Raw genomic sequence first — 23,595 nt, 5'->3', positions numbered from 1 at the left:
CAGTTGAAAAAGGTTATTTTTATTGTACACTGAAAACAGTATCTATATAGCACAGTCAGATGATCATGTGACCACATACACTGCCACCTACTTTATCTTTAAGGGTCACGCTCTCTTCCCCTCCACTAAGCTGGCTGTGGATGCCATTAATGCTGGCCACCACTGCAGGGTCCTCGTACCCACTCAGAGGATAGATGGCAGACAACGGAGGCACTTCATCATCACTAAATCAGGGACAGAAAGGCGGAAAACAGAAAGCAATAAAAATTATGAATTTTTTGCGTTATAACAACTGATGACGTGGTGTTATTGAAAAACAGAAACGGAGTGAGCTCAGCAGGAAAGTACATGATGAAGTCATTAAAATGATAAGTACAGTAATGACAATAATAATTAGTACTTGTTTGATCTGACCAATATCAGACTTATGCAGACATTACAATACTGTCAACAGACCACATATAACCACTTCCACATATTACGAGAACTAAAAAAAAAAAAAAAACCCTAGGCTTACGTTTCACCACTGACAGGTAAAAAAAATAGGGCTGGGCGATATCTAAGAAATATGTTCATGATATTTTTATAAAACAATATTGCAATATCCGATTGCATCATCAACCCCCCCGCCGAGGGAATGGTGAATATTCTTGCTTTATTGATTTTACTTTAAAAAAATATATATATATTTTTTTTAAACTAAAACCAAAGATACAGTTGTGATCAAAAGTTTGCATACCCTTGGAGAATTGGTAATATATGTACCATTTCTAAAGAAAACATGAGTGAGCAGGCAAAACACATTCCTTTTATTTCTTATGGGATTCATATTCAACTGTAGGTTATAACAGAATGGCACAATCATAAAACAAAACATGGCAACAAAGAAAAAAACGAAATGACCCCTGTTCAAAAGTCTTCATACCCTTAGTTCTTAATACTGTGTATTGCCCCCTTTAGCATCAATGGCAGCGCGCAGTTTTTTGTAATAGTTGTCTATTACAAAATTCCAAATTTTTGCAGGTGGTATAGCTGCCCATTTGTCTTGGCAAAATGTCTCCAGGTCATGCAAAGTCTTTGGTCATCTTGCATCTCCCCAGAGAGGCTCGATGATATTATGGTCAGGAGACTGTGATGGCCACTCCAGAACCTTCACCTTTTTCCTGCTGTAACCACTGGAGGGTCAACTTGGCCTTGTGCTTAGGGTCATTGTCATGCTGGAAAGTCCAAGAGCGTCCCATGTGCAGCTTTCGTGCAGAAGAATGCAAACTGTCTGCCAGTATTTTCTGATAACATGTTGCATTCATCTTGCCATCAATTTTCACAAGATTCCCCGTGCCTTTAGAGCTCACACACCCCCAAAACATCAGTGAGCCACCACCACGCTTCACAGTGGGGATGGTATTCTTTTCACTATAGGCCTTGCTCTCCAAACATAGCGCTTATGGTTGTGACCATAAAGCTCTATTTTGGTCTCGTCGTTCCAAATTACAGTGTGCCAGAAGCTATGAGGCATGTCAAGGTGTTGTCATTTGTAGCACTGGCACAGTAAAGGGTTCTTTCTGGCAACTTGACCATGCAGCTCATTTTTGTTCAAGTATCGTTGTATTGTGCTCCTTGAAACAACCACACCGTCTTTTTCCAGAGCAGCCTGTATTTCTCCTGAGGTTACCTGTGGGTTTTTCTTTGTATCCTGAACAATTCTTCTGGCAGTTGTGGCTGAAATCTTTCTTGGTCTACCTGACCTTGGCTTGGTATCAAGAGATCCCCAAATTTTCCACTTCTTAATAAGTGATTGAACAGTACTGACTGGCATTTCCAAGGCTTTGGATATCTTTTTATATTCTATTCCATCTTTATAAAGTTCCATTACCTTGTTACGCAGGTCTTTTGACAGTTCTTTTCTGCTCCCCATGGCTCAGTATCTAGCCTGCTCAATGCATCCACGTGAGAGCTAACAAACTCATTGACTATTTACACAGACACTAATTGCAATTTAAAAAGCCACAGGTGTGGGAAATTAACCTTTAATTGCCATTTAAACCTGTGTGTGTCACCTTGTGTTTCTGTAACAAGGACAAACATTCAAGGGTATGTAAACTTTTGATCAGGGCCATTTGGGTGATTTCTGTTATCATTATGATTTAAAAAGGAGCCAAACAACCATGTGATGATAAATGGCTTCATATGATCACTATCCTTAAATAAAAGACCATTTTATTTTGCATGATCAGTCATATTTTCAAAATCAATGCCAAAATTTCATAATTTCTGCCAGGGTATGCAAACTTTTGAGCACAACTGTATTTCTAAATTCAACTTGCACTTCAAATGAAACGAATGAGCAATTAAAATAAAGTGTTCAAAAAAATCGTACATAACCACCCTTCCATTTGACGCCATGCAAGTATCCATCTACTATGACAACAGATGGAAAATGACTAAGGGTGCTTTCACACTTGGTTCAATTTCTTGGACCGAACCAGATTTTGTTTCCTTCCCCCTCCCCCTGCCCCCACTGGTCTCTGTTCACATCATATTTTTGGGTACAAACCGCGGTCCAATTACGTCATTCATGCGAGTAAAGTGGCAACTGTTCACAATTGTAACAAGGCAACAACTCAAGAACTCATCAGCTTCGCTATGTTATTAATGTATTCATCTCTTTGGATATACCACCAAAACTTTACATGCACAAAACGACAATTATGTTTGTCTGCCACAGATGCATTGAATTTGCCATGGTGTAAAGAATATTAGCGTTTGTCTGCCGCGTGCCCGCGGATATTTGCAAGAGATGAAGAATGGGAGCAGCTCTCTGAAGGTGCTTTATTTGGACACAAATCATAATAATTGTGATTGGGAGCCTGCAAAGACGCAAATTATATGTACGATTGCATTCATATTAGCAGCGAACCGCATCAGTGTTCACATGAACCATACCCCAGACCACCTTTTCAACTGGACTCAGGTGCGGTTCGCGGGTGCACACCCGAGATCAGAAAACAGCGTTCACACCACCCAAACTAACTGAACTTGACGTCATTTGAACTCTGGTGCACACCAAAATTGCTAGCATGAAAGGGCCCTAATAGGCTACATATTAAGGTCTAAAGACAATTATACTGTAAATGTAAATATGATAATGATGATAATAATAATAATAATTGAAATATAAATAAATTTTAGGTTAAAAGTGGACATGTTTTTTGTATTTTATGATTTAATCACACATGTAAAGGCTAAGTGAACTTGCAGAATTACATTCACAATGCATGTTAAGTGCGAACACCTCCGTGGAAATAAAACAAACTAAACTTTTTTATCATTTGGTCATTTGCAACATACTCATACTTATTTACGACACTATTCTTGCAAACAGTTTTCAGACAACTGGAAAAGAAAGAGTGTGAACTCTTTACATGTGAGTGTTCCATGAGACAAGCTCCCGCTGCATGACTCTGAACAAACAGCACATTAGAGACTCGCATCAATGGCTTTTCTTTCATCTGTACTTTAAAATATAATACAGTGTGTTTCCCGATATTTGTCAGATATCATCAATATCCGTCAATATCCGATTACAGCATCCTAACGCCCAGCCCTAGTCAAAAATTATAGTCATATAAGAAAGTCATAAAGCTTACAGAGATACTATCATCATTCAAACAGGACTTTGAAAATCATGATTAAAATAAAGTTTAGGAATAAAAAAGTGATTCTAATGCCGAGGTCCAGGAAGGTTTTGCTTCTTAGAATAAAAACTGATAGAGAACTTCTCAATAGTTTCAGACAATGTTGAGATGGGTAACAATGAGAGATAGGTCAGGGATCCAGGTACCAGACAAAAAAATTGAAATAATCTAAGGACCCATTGGCTCGTAAATTGAAATATAGGCACCAAATTACATTTTAGTTCACAAATTGCAAGAACACTCAATACAGATGGTTGTTCAGAAGCACTGTCATCCATGTTCATGTTCTATCACAATCTACTGCAGTGGATGAAATGCTGTATTGTACAAACTCTTTTATGCGAAGACATTTTTTACCAATTAAATTCCATGACTTTTCCATGACCTTTCAAGGCATTAGTGATTAGGATACAGGTTTTTAAAAACACATTTTAATTCAGACCAATTCGCTAATGAATCATTCAGACTGATTTCTGAGCTGCTTTGACATCATTGACCCAAAAGAACAATTTTCTCACAAATATAGTACGATAGACCTTATTCACAGTAGTACCATCTTTGATTTTTAATGTGAATGACAAAGAGGCTGTGAGGAATCTGCACTGTTCTTCTATACTGGAAGTATATAATGGAAGTCTTTGAGCACTGCGTCGCATCTTACTGTTTTTTTCCAGTGTGTTATGTAGGAGTGCCAAGTTTTTTAGACACCAGGTTAAAAAGAACAGCAACTTCTAAAAATGTGTTTCGAGACACCTGCGTTCTATTCTATTTGTTACACTGTATCTAGATTTTTTTTTAGCAAGTGTGCTCTGAATAGCCCCTTTCTAGAAATATTTTTAGAGAAGAGCAAAATTAGAAATATTTACATTCCCTATAGAAATGTCCATGATTTTTCAATGAGCTTTGAAATTATCAATTTCCATACTTTTCCAGGACTTAAAATTACACTTTTAAAGTTCCAAAATATTTCCAGGTTTTCCATGTCCGGAGAACGAATCATAATGAACTTCCTGTTCCGGTTGCAGCCGGCATGCTGCTCGAGTCTGTGTTTGTAGCTTGCTAGCCTGCTTAGCATTGCTTATTCCATTACTTTCAGCATTTAATACTTAAATTTTGCCATTTTTTACCACACACTTCGGCTTTTTTACTTGATCAACTGCATGTATTTTACAGAACGCATCCGTTTTCTCTCTCTTTTTCCCGCAAATCACGATTTGACTGTGTGCATTTGTTTTCTCTAGGGCTGCCCCCTGATAGTCGACCAAACATTAGTCGATGAGAAGAGTCTTGGTCGACCAAGTTTTGATTGGTCGGTTGGTCACCGAAAGAACTCCACAGGAAACTGACGAACACCGGTATTACCGCTGGTTGGATGCTAGGTGGTACTATGGGGTAATTTTTATTAAGCAGGGTTAGGGTTTAGCCTATACAATAAAGCAAGACACCTTGATTTCAAACTTTGAACTTTATTTTTTATTTATTTTAACTAAAAATTCAAATGAAACTGGAAAAAATAATAAGTGCAATTAAAATGTGTGTTGTTCAACTTTTTTGAAAGATGGCTTTACAACAGTTGTGAGGGGTAACATCTCTCTGGCAAAGGTCCTACTTCATCTGTGCATTCTCTACCAGACGGGCATTTCGTTATCTGGGAAAATACATCATGTGTGTGAATAAATTCGTTTTGTTCCCTCCTTCACGATATATATATATATATATATATATATATATATATATATATACTCTCCAATTACATCGGCAACCCCTGGGCTAAGGGACTGGTAAATATTCTTACTTTAGTGATTTTGCATTGAAAATTTTATTAATTTAAAAAACAAATCAAATACATTTCTAAATTCAAATTGCACTCCACATGAAACGAAAAAGCAAATAAAATAATGAAGTGATAAAAGAATAATATATATATATATAAGTATCCGTCTAAACATGCAGGCGTAAGTAATTACTTACACAAATGAAGACAAAAACAATTATAAATGTAAAAATAATAATTATAATTTTGATAATAATCACTGAAATATAAATCATGGTTCGTGGTGAACGTATTTTTGTATTTTATATATTTTGTATTATTTTACAGGCTGCAGTTGTGGTCACAATGAACTGCTCTGTGGAAATAAAGCGAATGAACTCAGAGATGTCTGAGGTCATTTGCAGCCCTCATAAACAATACTGTTCTTGCAAAACAAAACAAAAAAACAAACATTCAGAAGACAGAAGCAAAGAAAGAGTGAGAACCTTTTAGATGCGCGTGTTCCACGAGACTGCACGCCTCCATACAAACATACATGCGCATAGACGGCTTTTCTGTCATCTGTTCTTAATAATATAATAAAGAGTGTTTCTTCAAGCGCGTGTCTGTGTGTCTACAGGCAAATTATTTGTAATATTAATTTGATAATAATAATAATAGCCTAATAATAATAATAATAATAATTATTTAATACATGGGAAAACGAACCAAATATCGTCTTGACATCGTCGAAGGCATCAGTTATTGGTGATCACTCTGACCATCGTAGATCCCCAAGATCATCATCTGTCGGCACAACCCTAATGTGCATTTCTCTCTATAAATTAACACATTCAGAATCATTACCGGTGTCGCTGAGGCTCACTTCAAATAAAAAAATCTAATCAAATCACCTTTATTGTCACACAACCTTATGCACAAATGCAACAGTGGGTGAAAGTCTTGGGTGCAGTTCCGAGCAACATAGCAGTCATGACAGTGATGAGACATATACCAATTACAATAAACATCAGATTTGCACAACACAATTTACATATCTAATATACACATAATTACACAACACAATAATAATATACAATGTACAGTATACAATACACACAATATAGAATACACATACAATATAGAATACACATTCAATAAAAATAGTATACAAAGTATATATAAAATATACAGTAGGTTGTATTGTACTGTATTGACATTCAGGTTGTCGGTTGATAGTCAGTTGCCAGTGTGTTGTTAAGAGAATATAATTTATGACAGTCCAGTGTGAGATAATAAGATTAATAAAGTGCAGAGCTGATGTATATGGATCATGAGAGATCAAGAGTTCAGAAGTCTGATTCCTTGGAGGAAGAAGCTGTCATGGAGTCGGCTGGTGAAGGTCCTGATGCTGCGATACCGCCTGCCTGACGGTAGCAGTGAGAGCAGCCCATGGCTTGGGTGGCTGGAGTCTCTGATGATCCTCCAAGCTTTTTTTTCACACACCACCTAGTACATATGTCCTGGAGGGAGGGAAGCTCACCTCCGATGATGTGTCTGGCAGTTCGCACCACCCTTTGCCGGGCTCTGTGGTTGTGGGCGGTGCTATTGCCGTACCAGGCAGTGATGCAGCCAGTCAGGATGCTCTCTACAGTGCTGGTGTAGAACCGTGTGAGGATGTGGTGGTTCAACTTCATGTGTGCACTTGTAAAATTTATATTTTAAAGGCTCATTATTATGATTTAGTGTTTCTCTGTAATGAAGAATAGTGTTAGCAATGTTACTTATTCTTTTTCAGCCCTGGAACTCAAACCATTTTCTGATGCCCCCCAAAAATATATATTTAAGTAATTAAATTAATATCATAAACGTGCAACTAGTCGACTAATGGCTTAAATTAAGGTCGACAAGGAAAATCTTTGGTTGGGGGCAGCCCTAGTATTCTCTTCCGTGCAACACAGATTACTGCATCAGTCTCAAACCTCAGCTGATCAGGAACCACCACAACAACAACAAACAATTGCAGTAAGTCATGGCATCTGCTTATGTTATCGCTTCCTGCACTGCATGTCACGTTTGCTATAGCTTCTTCTGTCAGCAGTGAGGGATTTACATGTGATAAATGTAAGGAGTTTTCCAGGCTGACGGAGAACTTTAATGAGTTAGAGACACGCATCCGAACACTAGTGGAGGTCAGTGAGAATGAGAAGCCGGTAGATACTGTTTCGGATGCGGGTAGTACACCGAGCAACACACACACTTTGGTTCCGGCTGTAGAGCCCCGCAGCAGGGCAATTGGGTGACTTCTCGGCAGCACACTCGCTCAGCGAAGCGACACTACTCTCCCATTCCTGTTAGGATTTCCAGTCGATTTTCCCCACTCAGTGATGCACCCACTGAGAATCATATTGAAAGAGACCTGGTTATAGATGACTCTATTGTAAGGAACATGGAAATAAGAGACTCCAGCCACCATTGTCAATTGCATTTCCAGGGCTCCAGCATCTGACATCAGATAAAATGTACAAGTGCTGGCTAATGCTAAACGTAGATTCTCTAAGATTGTTATTCATGTCGGCACAAATTATGTCTGGCCTCGCCAGTCGGAAATCACTAGAGATCATTTTAAAGAGGTGTGTTAACAATGTCAGACGCTGTAATAGGCTCTGGGACTCTCCTTGCTCATCGTGGTGACGAGGTTTATAGTAGATTAGTGTCACTGAATGGCTGGATGTCTGAGTTGTGTCCGGAGAATAGCATAGGATTTATAGACAATTGGAAGAGTTTTTTTTTTTTTTTTTTTTTTTTGAGTAGACCTGACCTACTAAAGAGAGACATCCTCCATCCCTCCAGGTAAGGTGTCACTCTCCTCTCTAGCAATATGGCTCAGTCTTAAAAGTGACAGTATTTTACTAATTGGGACCCAGGTCAGGAAGCAGACAGAACGGCTTAACCATCCGTCTGCAAGCTCCCATTAGACGTCACACAGGTCCCATAAGCTACAACACATAGAGACTGTATCACCTAGATATCACATAGAGACTGTCTCTGTACCTCCATGAAGTCAGCACCCTATATACTTAAATCATTACCAAATCTACACCATTTGTTTGTGTTGCGTTTGTGCTAATTTGTGCCCCAAAAATGAACGTTTGTGCTGGATCGGTGATTGAGATATTAGACATGATTGTTTTGGCTGCGTGATGTCACTTTCCACTCAATGTGGTCCAAATCGCTCCAAACCGGTGCTGTTAAAAGAAACACTGTAACTATTTGTCTTCCTTTGATATAGCATGAAACTTTTCGAGAGCAGATGTCACTCTCCACTCCATAAGTCTAAAACACTCCGAACCGGTGTCATTCGTTTGTGCTGATTTGTGCCGTTAAAATTAATCTTTTATCTATTTCCCTTCCTTAGAAATAGCAGCTTGTATTCGGGAGCAGCGACGTCACTCTCCACCCCATGAAGTCCAAATCGCTCCAAACCGGTTTCGTTGATTTGTGCATGGTTTGTGCCATTAAAAGAAACACTGTAACTATTTATCTTCCTTAGATATAGCATGAAACTTTTCAGGAGAAGTGACATCACTCCAAATTGCTTCGAACCAATGTAGTTCGTTTGTGCTCGATTTGTGCCATAACATATTCCTTTATTTGTATTTTAACAAGATAGCCTTTGGGAGCCATGAAATCACACAGGCTAAACCCCATGTCAATCACTCCCACCTGTCTCGTTTGTGCTCACTTCTGGTTTGTGCCGTGTTTGGTATCGTTAAAGCATTCATTTTTGGTCAAATATTTAATTTTTCACCCCATCAAACTGAAGCACATCTCTCTTTCTCTGTCAGGAAATATCAGATTTGGTCTATTTAAACCACGGATGCAAACTACTCACCTTTCAGCTAAAGTCAACTTTTCTGAAGCTAATTTTACCTAATTGTTTCTAAATTGTACTTAAATAATATTAAAATAATTTTAAATGGTTACTTTCAGCTTAACTCAAAACTCAGTTATCCTAGATTTATCTACAGCAATAGCAAAACATAGCAAGATACAATACAAATCAAATAAAAACAGTAAAAGTTAGTCAATAAAATTAATATAAAGAACACATAAATATAAAATAAATATAGCCTTTACTACCAGTCCACAGGGCACTGACAAAGTTTGTTTCTCATAATCTTAAAACCTTTTGATATAAAGGCTTATGGTCAAATGTTTGGGATTAGTTCTGTACTCAAAAAAAAAAAAATTGTGCCTAATTATAGATGTCTATACAAACCTTTTATATATTTATTTAATAGTATATAAAAATAAAAAATAAAAAAAATAAAATAAAATAAAAAAGTAGCCAACAAGTGTCCAGCATATGAAATCGTTCAATACTGTTTAAAAAGCATCCCAGGATGCACTTGAAGTTGATTGATAAAATGAATGTGAAATGAGTGTGCAGAGATGGAATAGACAAAAGGCTACACTGAAGTTCAAATATAAGAAGTTTCTGATTTAATTTGTTTTGGTCACTGCATAATTTCCATACTTTTGTGTTACTTAGTTTTGATGACTTTATACTCTAAATTCTAAAATGTGCAGTAACAATAAAGAATAGGCAAGTGTGATCAAACTTTTCTAAAGAGCTCTAGTCTGAGGGGCCATTCACATTGAGCACCTTGTTGTGTCCATCTGCACTGTTTTATAATTGATTTCAATGTAAACGTGTGCTAGATGGACGTCTTTGACGGCTTGTTCACGTTTTTAGACACCATGTCAAGTTAAAAAGAACCTAAACTGTTAAACGTACGTCTCGCGCCGAGACACCTCCGTTTTGCTCTTTTGTGGCGCTGCATGTAATTTTAGTGCAACAACAACGCATTCCAGCATGTGAGCGGCACCTAACATGTTTTCAAACATTGCACTGAAATTTCAAACAAATATTTTGAATATTAGCTAACATATAAGACCATGAAATTACACAGACACAGTCAATGTAAGTCGCACCAGCTTCTAGCAAAATTAAAACGAATAAAAGCAAATTCAGAGCTGAATACTGTGGCTGTTAATTTGCGAAAAAGATTCTGAATAATTAACCTATATAACATTATGTACAGCTTTGTTCAGCAATGTCACATATCGCCTATAAACAAATCATAAATTGCAGCAAAACATTTTTGCATTTGGAGTTTGATGGGGTGAAAAATCAAATCTTTGCCCAAAAATTAATGCTTCAACGATACCAAACACAACACAAACAATGGAGACAGGTGAGAGTGATTGACATGGGGTTCAGCCTGCACGATTTCACAGCTCTCAAAAGCTATCTTATTAAATATATAGGAAGGAATATGTTATGCTTGTTCTTTTAACGGCACAAACTGCCACAAATCGAGCACAAACAAACTACACCGGTTCGGAGCGATTTGGATGACATGGGGTGGAGAGTGACGTCACCGCTACCGAATCCAAATTCGTATTTCTAAGGAATTCAGGGAAATAGATAGTGTTTCTTTTAACGGCACAAATCGAGCACAAACGAACGGCACCGGTTTGGAGCGATTTGGACCACTTGCGGTGGAAAGTGACATCACACAGCCAAAATTTTTTTGGTCTAATATCTCAAACACCGAACCAGCACAAACATTCATTTTTGCGGCACATATCAGCAGAAATGCAGCAGAAATGAATGGTACAGATTTAGTAATGATTTAATTATATGGGGTGCCAAACGGAGGGTTGTTTTTTCCTCAAACTACCAAACACAAAACCCTCACTAAATCATTATTCTGATTGAGGTCAAAATTGAAAATAACAAAAAAGATTAAAGAGAAATATCATGGTAGGGCTACTAAACATTAGATCTCTTTCAACCAAAGTACTAGTTGTAAATTAAATTATAACAGATCACAGTTTGGATATGCTCTGTTTGACTGAAACCTGCCGTAAACCGGATGATTGTATTAGTTTAAATGAGTCTACTCCCCCAAGTTATTGTTATAAACATGAGCCTCGCCTGAAGGGTTGAGGAGGAGGTGTTGCTACAATTTATAGTGAAGTTTTCGGTGTTACTCAGAGGACATGATACAGGTTTAAGTATTTTGAACTAATAATGCTTTGTGACATCGTCAGATATATATCAAAAAAAAAATTCTGTCGTCTTTTGACCTTGCTACAATATATAGATAACCCGGGTCGTATTCTGATTTCGTTTGTGAATTTGAAGATTTTCTATCAGATCTAATAGTTACTGTGGCTAGAGCTTTAATGTTGGTGACTTTAACATTCCCATACATAAAGAAAATGACACACTGCGATTAGCATTTATTGATACTCAACTCTGTTGGGATTACACAAAATGTAACAGGACCAACTCATCGCCATAATCATATGCTACATTTAATTCTGTCATATGGAGTTGATGCTGATAACATAGAAATTCGGCCACAGAGCAATGACATCTCAGATCATTACCTTGTCTCTTGTATGCTGCGATTAGCTAATGTCACTCAATCTACACCACGTTATTGTTCAGGTAGAACTATTCTTTCGACCACTAAAGATAGCTTCACTAATAATCTTCCAGATTTGTCCGAAAAACTAAGTACGTCAAAAAGTTCAGACAAACTTGATGTAGTCACAGAAAATATAAATAGCACTCTTGAAAGAGAAAAGCCCCACACCATGGTACAATTGTCACACTCATGCTCTTAAGAGAACAGCTCGTAAAATGGAGCAGAAGTGGAAGAGTACAAAATTAGAGGCATTTCAAAATGCATGGAAGGATAGTGTCTCTAGCTACAGACAGGCACTTAAAGCTACCAGGTCAGCATATTTTAGCAAGCTCATAGAAAATAACCACAACAATCCTAGGTGTTTATTCAGTTCTGTGGCTAAACTGGTTAGGAATAAAGCGTCGACTGAACCAGATATCCCATCGCAGCATAATAGTAATTACTTCATGAATTTCTTTACTGATAAAATTTAAAACATCAGAAATAAAATTGGAATTATGCAATCGTCTGCCACAGCACCTCAAAAAACAGTTTCTCCCCATGAGCAACTTCAATCCTTCGCTGTCACAGATCATGAAGAGCTAACAAAACTCACTGAAACATCAAAAGCAACATGCACAGTGCTGTTGCCCCCTTCCAGATTTGTTCTATTTTTGTGTATTTTACATTCTAAATAGTTTTAGATCTTCAAATGAGATATAACATAAAACAAAGGCAACCTGAGTAAACACAAAATACAGTTTTCAAATATATAATTTTTATTGAAGTAAAAAATGTATCCGACACCTATATCACCCACGTGAAAAACAAATTGCCACCTTAAACTTAAAAGCTGGCTGTGCCACCTTTAGCAGCAGCAACAACTGCAACCAAACACTTCCGATAACTGGTGATCAGTATTTGACAAAGCTGTGGTGGAATTTTAGCCCACTCTTCTTTGCTGAACTGCTTTAGTTCAGCCACATTGGAAGGTTTGAGCATGAACTGCCCGTTTAATGTCCTGCCACAGCATCTCAATCGGGTTCATCCGAACACTAGTGGAGGTCAGTGAGAAAGGACTTTGAGTAGGCCACTCCAAAACTTTAATTTTGTTTCTTTTGAGCCATTCAGAGGTGGACTTCTATGCTTTGGATCATTGTCTTGCTGCATAATCCAGTTGCGCTTGAGCTTCAACTCACCGACTGATGACCGGATGTTCTCCTTTAGGATTTTCTGGTAGAGAGCAGAATTCATGTTTCCCTCAATTATTGCAATTCGCCCTGGCCGTGAAGCAGTAAAACATCCCCACACCATTACACTACAACCACCATGCTTTACTCTAGGTATGAAGGTCTTTTAGTGGAATTCTGAGTTTGATTTACACCAGATTTAACGGGACCCGTTTTCCAAACAGTTCCACTTTCGACCAAAAGGTTTGAGGATCATAAAGGTGTGTTTTGGCAAAATTCAGACGAGCATAAATGTTCTTCTGGGTTAGCAGTGGTTTTCGCCTCGCCACTCTTTCATGGATGGCATTTTTGGCCAGTGTCTTTCTGAAAGTGGAGTCATGAACAATGACCTTTATTGATGCTAGAGAGGCCTGCAGTTCCTTGGATATAGGGATGCCGTGGTGTGAGTTTTTGACAGTTAACCGGTTTTACGATTATTTGCCATTTGTTATTATACAACTAGCACTGATGCAAAAAATGCATAACATATAACAACTGAATGTCTTTGTGGACATATTTCTGGGGGATTTGTGGATGCTAAGGACAGCCCTACAATAAGAAAACGTATAAATACACAAAAAAATAAACAGGAGGTATATAATAAGAGACGCTCCAATCTAGGGCACGACACTGCTTATGAGCATCCCGAGCTCAGTGATGTGCTTCAATGTAACCGGAGTGCTTCAAAAGTGTGTTAATGCCCAGTTATTGTGGGTGTGCAACATGTAGCCTAGTTCAAGGCATCCAACAGTTTTTTTCTTCTGCAACAGTTTATTAAAGCAATCAGTTGTCTGTCAGACTTCCCAACATAAAGAATCGGCAACAGACTCTATAAAATTACAGTCCACAACACCTTACAAATAAAGCTATGGACTATGCATATTAATGGGAACATTACTCACAGCAGGCAATTTAAAGTCCGATAATGACTAAAATGTACATTTATTGTTGAATGCGATGAATATGTACAGAAGCAATTCTTTAAATAATGAGGACGAAAAGACGCAACTTTTCAAAGTTCACCCGCTGATAGCAGCTACACACAATGGATCGCGTGCGGTCAACAAGCTTAAATATTACAAAAAGTAGCATCTTTTAATTCATCACTTTGAAATCACCAAAGCTAAAAATATTAAACTTACTAGTTTGTTGTTGGATGACTAGTGGAACACCCTGTCCCATTTGTAAGATGCGTTTCTTTCTATGACTTCTGTCTGCATAATTTACATCTGTCGTATTCAGTCAGTCATTTAAATGCTCCCCAACAGCCAATTTATGTTGCGTTTTTGATGGATAGGAGTCTGGTAGATTAAATTATATTTTGTAGTTTGTGTGTTTAAGCCCCAGTGTCACATGAATTGAAAGTTCATGTTCAGTCCATGGCACCTGGCTAAGCACCACGCGGCAACCATCTGTAACCATAGCAACAGCACCAGTACCCACACAGACACAAGAGTTTTCACATTTAGGCTTACAAAATCTTATGAATAACTCTTTTATATAATTTATTTATACATTATGTATATTATTTATTCACATATAAATAAAGCATTTCACGGTTTTAACTGTGGATTCTAAATTCTTGCGGTAAATTAACAGTGACATTTTTCATTTTAATAGTGAAATCGTATAATCGTGGCATCCCTACTTGGATATTGTCCTTGGCTTTTTGTGACTTCCTGGATGAGTTGGCGCTGTGCTCTTGGAGGAATTTTGGAAGGTTGGCCACTTCTGGGAAGGTTCACTATTGTGCCAAGTTTCCTCCATTTGGAGATAATGGCTCCCACTGTGGTTCTTTGGAGTCCCAGAGCCTTTGAAAAAGCTTTGTAACCCTTCCCAGACTGATGTATTTCAATCACCTTTTTCCTCAACATTTCTGGAATTTCTTTCAAGTTTCAAGTTTTATTAGTCACATACATAACCATACACAGTACGAGATGTAGTGAAATTCTTGGTACGACTTTTCTCCCTACAGTTTACGCTAAAATTATATATTATGTATATATATAGATAGATAGATTGATAGATAAGGAGTAGAAATAGAAGTAAAAAAACAAACAAAATTAAAAACACAATAAAATACACAATAAAATAGGAGAAAGAAGAAATATACTGTATGTACAAAGTATGCATATAAATAGTGCATAATGACAGATGTAGAGGTGGTAGCAGCAACAGTTGACTGGCAATATGTACATGTGCAAGGTAAAGTGCAATTGTGCAGTAATGTTGACCTGCAACAGGCTAATGTTATAGAGGTGATGTTGTAGATGTATAATAATGATATATAATAATATGATAATGTAGAGTGCATATTGCTTCAAGTGTGTGGTGTTGAATAGTGAACCTAGTCCTGGTGTTGTCCTTGGGTTCAGGACACGGATGGCCTGGGGAAAGAAGCTCCTTCTCATTCTCTCTGTTTTGGCCATCAGGGAGCGTAAGCATTTCCCTGACCGCAACAAAGAGGAGAGTCTATTATTAGGATGGCTGAGGTCTTTCATGATCTTCCTGGCTTTGGTCCAGCATCGTTTGTTGTAGATGGAGTGCAAATCAGGGAGTTTGATGTGGGTGATGCGCTCAGCTGATCACACCACTCTTTGTAGAGCCAGTCTATCTTGTTTTGTGCAATTTCCAAACCAGGCTGTGATGTTTCATGTCAGGATGCTCTCAATGGTGCAGGTGTAAAAGTTTTTAGCACCATAGAGGGCAGTTTAAAATCCTTTAAGCGCCTGAGGTGGTAAATACGCTGACAGGCCTTCTTCACCATGGTGTTAATGTGGCAGGTCCATGACAGATCATGTGAGATGTGTATGCCAAGATAACGGAAACTGTCCACTCTCTCCACTGTGGCCCGTTGATCATAATGGGGTGGTAGTTCCTCGCCTGCTTTGTGCTGAAGTCCACTATCAGCTCCTTTGTCTTGCTGACATTCAAAAGGAGGTTGTTCTTGTGGCACCAGTCCTCCAGGCCTTTGATCTCCTGCAGACAGGCCCTCTCGTCGTTATCAGAGATCAGGCCCACCACAACAGTGTCATCAGCAAACTTGACAATGGTGGTGGAGTTGGAAGTGGCCAAAGAGACATAAGTGTACAATGAGTACAGTAGGGGGCTTAGAATACAACCCTGGGGGGCTCCAGTGCTGAGGGTGAGGGGGGGTGAGACATGTCTGCCCACCCTTACTGCTTGTGGCCTGTCATAATTGCACTTCAACCTATGTGTATGTAAACTTCTGACTTCAACTGTATCAGAATTACAAATGGCTTGCTCTTCTCATCTGATCACGGCTTAATTTCTCTTCTAATGCTTTTAGATCTTAGTGCGGCCTTCGACACCAAATATCACGACATTCTCTTGGACAGGCTTGAGAATTATGTTGGCATTTATGGACAGGCATTAGCTTGGTTTAGGTCCTATTTATCAGACCGCTACCACTTTGTCTGTGTAAATGAGGAATTGTCAGATATACAGAACTTAAGTTACGTATGGAGTATCACAAGGATCGGTTTTAGGGCCTCTGGTTTTCTCCTTACAAATGCTTCCCCTAGGAGACATTATCAGAAATCATGGAATAAGTTTTCACTGTTATGCAGACGATACCCAAATTTATATTTCTTCGAAACCCGAGAAAATTTCACAATTCTCCAAATTAGCAGAGTGTATCAATGAAATCAAAGATTGGATGGCTAGAAATTTCCTCCTACTCAATTCCGACAAAACAAAAGTACTAATTATTGGACCAAAAATCTCTAAAAATTAGCCGACAAAATATAATTTGACTCTTGATGGATGTACTGTAACGTCGTCTTCTACAGCAAAGAATGTACAGTGCATCCGGAAAGTATTCACAGCGCTTCATTTTTTCCACAATTTTTTATGTTATAGCCTTATTCCAAAATGGATTAAATTCATTATTTTCCTCAAAATTCTACAAACAATACCCCATAATGACAACGTGAAAGAGGTTTGTTTGAAATCTTTGCAAATTTATTAAAAAAAAAAAAAAAAAAAAAAAAAAAAAAAATCACATGTACAGAAGTATTCACAGCCTTTGCTCAATACTTTGTTGAAGCACCTTTGGCACCAATTACAGCCTCAAGTCTTTTTGAGTATGATGCTACAAGCTTGGCACACCTATTTTTGGGCAGTTTCTCCTATTCTTCTTTGCAGGACCTCTCAAGCTCCATCAGGTTGGATGGAGAGCGTCGGTGTACAGCCATTTTCAGATCTCTCCAGAGATGTTCAATCGGGCTCAAGTCTGGGCTCTGGCTGGGCCACTCAAGGCCATTGACAGAGTTGTCCCGTAGCCACACCTTTGTTATTTTGGCTGTGTGCTTAGGGTCGTTGTCCTGTTGGAAGATGAACCTTCACCCCAGTCTGAGGTCCAGAGCGCTCTGGAGCAGGTTTTCATCAAGGATGTCTCTGTACATTGCTGCATTCATCTTTCCCTCGATCCTGACTAGTCTCCCATTTCCTGCCGCTGAAAAACATCCCCACAGCATGATGCTGCCACCACCATGCTTCACTGTAGGGATGGTATTGGCCAGCTGATGAGCGGTGCCTGGTTTCCTCCAGACATGACGCTTGCCATTCAGGCCAAAGAGTTCAATCTTTGTTTCTCATGGTCTGAGAGTCCTTCAGGTGCCTTTTTGCAAACTCGAGGCGGGCTGTCATGTGCCTTTTACTGAGGAGTGGCTACCGTCTGGCCACTCTACCATACAGGCCTGATTGGTGGAGTGCTGCAGAGATGGTTCTTCTTCTGGAAGGTTCTCCTCTCTCCACAGAGAAATGCTAGAGCTCTGTCAGAGTGACCATCGGGTTCTTGGTCACCTCCCTGACTAAGGCCCTTCTCCCCCAATCGCTCAGTTTGGCCAGGCGGTCAGCTCTAGGAAGAGTCCTGGTGGTTCCAAACTTCTTCCATTTACAGATGATGGAGGCTACTGCGCTCATTGGGACCTTCAATGCTGCAAAAATTTTTCTGTACCCTTCGCTAGATCTGTGCCTCGATACAATCCTGTCTCGGAGGTCTACAGACAATTTCTTGGTCTTCATGGCTTGGTTTGTGCTCTGAAATGCACTGTTAACTGTGGGACCTTATATAGACAGGTGTGTGCCTTTCCAAATCGTGTCTAATCAACTGAATTTACCACAGGTGGACTCCAATCAAGTTGTAGAAACATCTCAAGGATGATCAGTGGAAACAGGATTCAACTGAGCTCAATTTTGAGTGTCATGGCAAATGCTGTGAATACTTATGTACATGTGATTTTTTTCGTTTTTTATTTTTAATAAATTTGCAAAGATTTCAAACAAACTTCTTTCACGTTGTCATTATGGGGTATTGTTTGTAGAATTTTGAGGAAAATAATGAATTTATTCCATTCTGGAATAAGGCTGTAACATAACAAAATGTGGAAAAAGTGAAGCGCTGTGAATACTTTCCGGATGCACTGTAGATGTTATATTTGATACCAATCTGTCCTTTGAAAATCTAATTTCCAATGTTTGTAGAACAGCATTCTTCTGCCTCAGAAATATTCCTGTTACAACACATGCTCTCTGTTGCTGAAGCCGATAAACTAATTCATGCATTCATAACCTTAAGACTAGATTATTATATTGCATTACTGGGAGGATGTCCTGCAAGTTCAATAAATAAACTTCAATTGGTTCAAAATGCAGAAGCTAGAGTGCTGACTAGAACCAAGAAATATGATCACATCGGCCCCATTTTATCTTCGCTACATTCGCTACCTGTTAAATTTCATATTAATAAAAAAAAATTGTTATCTACATACAAAGCTTTGAATGGTCTAGCTGCACAGTACTTAAGTGACCTTCTATTATGCTATATTCTCTCACGTTCATTACGATCGCAAAATTCTGGCCTGGTAATCATACCTAGGATATCAAAATCCACAAAAGGAGGTAGATAATTTTCCTATTTGGCTCCTAAACTATGGAATAGTCTCCTTAACACTGTTCGGGACTCAGACACACTCTCTCAGTTTAAATCTAGACTAAAGACTCATCTATTCAGCCAGGCATACACCTAACTTATCCATAAACTCATAGTTATGCAGCATTAGGGCTGCCGGAACCGGAAACACTTCTCATATGTTATAACTCTGCAATAAATCGAATGGCATCTACGCTAATAATACTACACTATTAAATTTGTTTCCCTGTCTCAACCTCGGGATTCATATTATGAGGTTTACAGAGCCTGCCAGATCCAGCTCCTTTCCTGCTTGGTGTCCGACTCCAATTGCTACATGTTGCTGAGTGATGATGACTAACTGCAGCATGTGCCTACCAGATACACTACAGTCTACGGCGATAGACTTCGGAGGATGATCTGATGCCAACTCCAACCGTAAGACATGGGATACTGCATGTGCCACCGCCTGAACCTTGGATTTAGGATGAACCTCACCAAAATGACCTGCCAGTTGAACTGTGATGCACCTCACTGATCTCTGCCTGCATCACCTTGGTATAATGATCTTAAAATGGAATACATAGACAATCAATTAATTGCCAACAAAAGCCTACATCAGTCAACTAACAAAGGACAATGCATCTACATGAACTACTGCAGTTAATCCAGGATGGACCTCAAAGACATTAGTTATTAATCTTACTGTTTGTACAAAATCTTGTTGTTTAAATGTTGGCCCTTAACACTTACATAGTTTGCTCATTTTAAACCATGACTTGCACTACACATAAACAACTAATAATTGCATTATATTCATGATGTTTAGCCACAGGGGAACTGGTCCCCACAGTGAGCCTGGTTTCTCACAAGGTTATTTTGTCCATTAACCTACATCTTATGGAGTTTTGTGTTCCTTGCCACAGTCGCCTTCAGCTTGCTCACAGGGGTTCTAAATACAATTATTATTTCCTTATTTAATTATTTATTTTTAGACACAATTTACACTCATATTTTTATAAAAACACACAATGATGACTCTAAGACTTTATAGATATTACAGCTTCATTTTCTGTTAAAGCATGATTTTCTGTAAAACTGCTTTGAAACAATGTGTGTTGTGAAAAGCGCTATACAAATAAAAATGACGAGACGACTTGAAGATCAGCTAGTATGTGGAATGGTTGTAGAAAACTGTGTGGTACATAGTGTAGTATTACTGTACACAGGATGTGTATGTGAAATAAGTGGACAGTTTTTTTGTTCAAAGATAAAGTGACATTTAGATACATAAACCAAAGATTTAAATAATACAAACCAGGGAGTTATTCTAGTTGTATTTCATATAAATTCGTTTTCTAAACTGATGCTGTGACTCCAGTGATCCTGACTGTATTTGTGGCACAGAAATGCCACTCTGTTTGTAAGAATATTTATGCCTTAAAAAGTCAATGTTGCTTTAATTTTTGGTTTCAACATGTCATGAAACCACAATCTAAAGTAAATGGCATGGTCCTCCTCCACGTGTTGTGTTTCTTCATGCCAAAACACTAAATGTGAAAATAACCACTTGGAAGCCTTTGTGCATTTCAAACAATGCACATACAACTCAAAATCTGGCTAGAACCTGAACATGGCCTTTTAAGTGTATGGGTAATCTGATAACTTTCATACCAGGGAGAAAGCAGATGTGTTAACTCACAATGTGGTGGTGCCATCCGGTGGCAGGATGAGGCGCGGGTGCTGCTGTATGGTGATGGGGGAGCCTGGGGCAGAGCCTGAACCTGAGCTGCCCGATGACATGCTAGGGGGGTGCACCTCTGACAGGTAGTCCCGAGGAGGCTCTGCGTGCAGGGGCAGCTTCAGATGCAGGTCCTCTGCCATAGGGGCATCCATGATGCCACAGGTGAGGATGTGAGACAGGCTGCAGTCATCACAGGTGCATCTGAAGGAAACACATTTATCTCAATTAGGACTACACATGCTAATAATAAACAGTACCAGTCAAAAGTTTGGACATACCAACTCTTTCTTTAGTATGACTTTTCTCCTCATTTTACATTTTAATAAAGTCATCAAAACTGTGAAATAACTCACTGGAAGTATGGGGATTACGGAGAGACCAAAACATCTTAATCAAATCAAAGCTAACTTCTACTTTAGCTTCTTTAAAGTAGCCATCCTTTGGCTAGATTACAGCTCTGCACACTCAGTACTTTTCTTAACAGTACTAAACAAGTTTTCATGTATGCGGGACACTTGTTGGTTTCTTTTCAACTCATCTATTTCTTTTTATTATTATTATTATTAAAATGCTTAAGGTATACATCATTGGCACAATTATTTTTTTTCCCCTAAAAAAAATGATCATGAGACACATTCAATCAAGTGTGTCTAAACTTTTGACTGACCATGTACAACAACAGTACAGGGTGTAGGCTTTTCAAAACTGACACCTTTCAAGGACGATCTGCAGAAAAATGAAAAAGTACCTTCGTCGATAGTTGCAGTTGGGACAGTCTGGGATGCTCAGTCTGGAGGACAGCATCTGTTTCACTGTGTCTGTGAACTTACGGTCACCACCATGAGACTTCTTACTGTTCGGTAAGAACTGCAATCACAGTATTTACCAATATTTATAATTTTTACTATCAAATCCCTTTGAATAAATACATTTACAAACTCAAAAAATGAAATGTCAAACTTGCATCACCCACATAAGCACTTTATTTCTGTGAATCAGAGCATTTATGCAAACCATTTGACCATGGCTCTGACTTTTTTAACAAAAAGCAGGTGTTTTAGTGATATCACAGGAAATGCATGGAAGGAATATCAGCACATTTCACATGTGTCATACACTTGAGGAAACTTTCAGTGCTGTGTTTTATCAGTTTTTGTGATCATTATCCATCATGATTGTGAGCCAGAAAGAAGTTATTAAAACAGTAAGGAATAATGAAAAAGCTTAAAGTCAGCATGTAATAAAAAAACAAACAAAAAAAACAAACAAAAAAAAACATTAATAATGCATATTACTGGTCTTTATTGTGAACAATTGCATATGCATTTTTGCTATTTTATAACAAAATACAAATAATTTGACCTTGTAGTCTTTAATAAAAATGTCATAACTTTCTCTTCCTGACTCCTCTTTGATGACATATTCAGGGCCGCGCTGCAGTTAAGCCAGTTTTTAGTCAGTTTTAACATTCAAGAGTCATGTGCACAAACTTGCCGTCAAAGCAGCTTATGCATTGATAAAGAGGTGTATTTTCGTCTGTTTCCCTCCCAAAACCCTGTTCCCTACCACAAGCTACCTTGGTTACGGGCCTGCTGGCTTGAATTTACATTTCGAAGGAGGAGGAACAATGGCGAATTTGCGTTTGTGTTCAAGACATTTCACGCCTTCATGTTTCCAGAGGTGATCGCTTCTGAATACAACGCGAGTCGAATGTGTCTGGAGTTTATTCCTATTTTTTAATGCAGGTATCTTGGGACGTACAGCACTAGTAACGTTTCATTTTATCCTTTATATCTAGTGTATTGTGATTCAAAACGTTTAAATATTGTGCCATTTTACTCACTTATTTCTCATTCATTTGCACTGGACTTGGACAAAAGCTTCAATGGCTAAGCAAAGATCGCAATGTGCTGTGTGTGTTTGTGGGCTGGTTATATAGTAACCTGTTCAGTTAAGTCATCATTCGCTTCTCAAGTCAGTAGAAAAGCAGGCCGGTGTTGAGACTGCTTCACTAAAAGCACAGTGGAAAAGGTATGTTTGTCGACTGCAAATTCGCATTCAGGTCCGTCTCTATTCCAGTATGCAATGCCCACTTTTCACAATCCAACAACAACTGATCTATGAAATCAAGTCCTGTCCTCCATTTTTTTCTTGTTCAATAAGCTGTTTCACTCGGAAATACATCAAGTCGGTTGTAATTTCCGTTTCATGCCAACTTTAACAAAGGCCATTACCAATGGCAAACCACATGTTCTGAATGGTTTGACAGCGAGTAACGCAGTTCTGCTGTACATTAATAGGCAGACAAGGTCAAGAGTGAACCAAATGATTACTTCAGAATATTTGTTGTTACTAGTGTTTAAATAATTTGGACTTTGCTTTGAATTATACATTTGGTGATTGAATGGGTAATATTCTTGTGGATCAGGAATACATAAATTACTATTCCATTTAATCATGTTAATCCCATTGGTTATTAAGAATGCACTTTACATGCAGACTTTCAAACAAATGATGCTTCTAAATTGGGAGACACTTTATTGGGAGACCTAACAACCTTCTTTATAATCAAAAAGACCAAAGGGGTGAGTCACACAAGGTTTGTGGGAAATATTACCTGCTCTTCAAAAAACCTTTTCTGTTTGAAGATCTCTGCATCTTCTTTGAGCATCCATTGCTTATTTCTTAAAGACGTCTATAAAAGAAATAAATTCCTTTAATTTCGTTCTATAAAAAGACTATATGGCATTTTCT

General features: G+C 38.4%; 1 protein-coding gene across 4 annotated transcripts in view; it reads right to left on the bottom strand.

Moving 5' to 3' along the window:
- LOC127445460 (protein FAM193A-like) overlaps positions 1 to 23,595 on the bottom strand; it is a 47,810-nt gene that overhangs the window by 9,608 nt on the left and 14,607 nt on the right. For 3 of the 4 annotated variants that reach the window (XM_051705550.1, XM_051705551.1, XM_051705553.1), the window contains 4 exons: positions 23,459 to 23,536; positions 21,590 to 21,708; positions 20,800 to 21,042; positions 92 to 224 (listed from right to left, as the gene is read on the bottom strand). In XM_051705550.1, coding sequence (XP_051561510.1) covers positions 92 to 224; positions 20,800 to 21,042; positions 21,590 to 21,708; positions 23,459 to 23,536 — 573 coding nt within the window. The remainder of the gene's footprint in view (positions 1 to 91; positions 225 to 20,799; positions 21,043 to 21,589; positions 21,709 to 23,458; positions 23,537 to 23,595) is intronic. The other variant, XM_051705552.1, reaches the window with a different exon arrangement.

The sequence above is a fragment of the Myxocyprinus asiaticus genome, chromosome 8, assembly GCF_019703515.2.
Source record: "Myxocyprinus asiaticus isolate MX2 ecotype Aquarium Trade chromosome 8, UBuf_Myxa_2, whole genome shotgun sequence".
NCBI classification, from domain to species: domain Eukaryota; kingdom Metazoa; phylum Chordata; class Actinopteri; order Cypriniformes; family Catostomidae; genus Myxocyprinus; species Myxocyprinus asiaticus.
The sequence above is the reverse complement of the archived record's forward strand: the minus strand, read 5'-3'. Positions and strand labels throughout refer to the sequence as shown.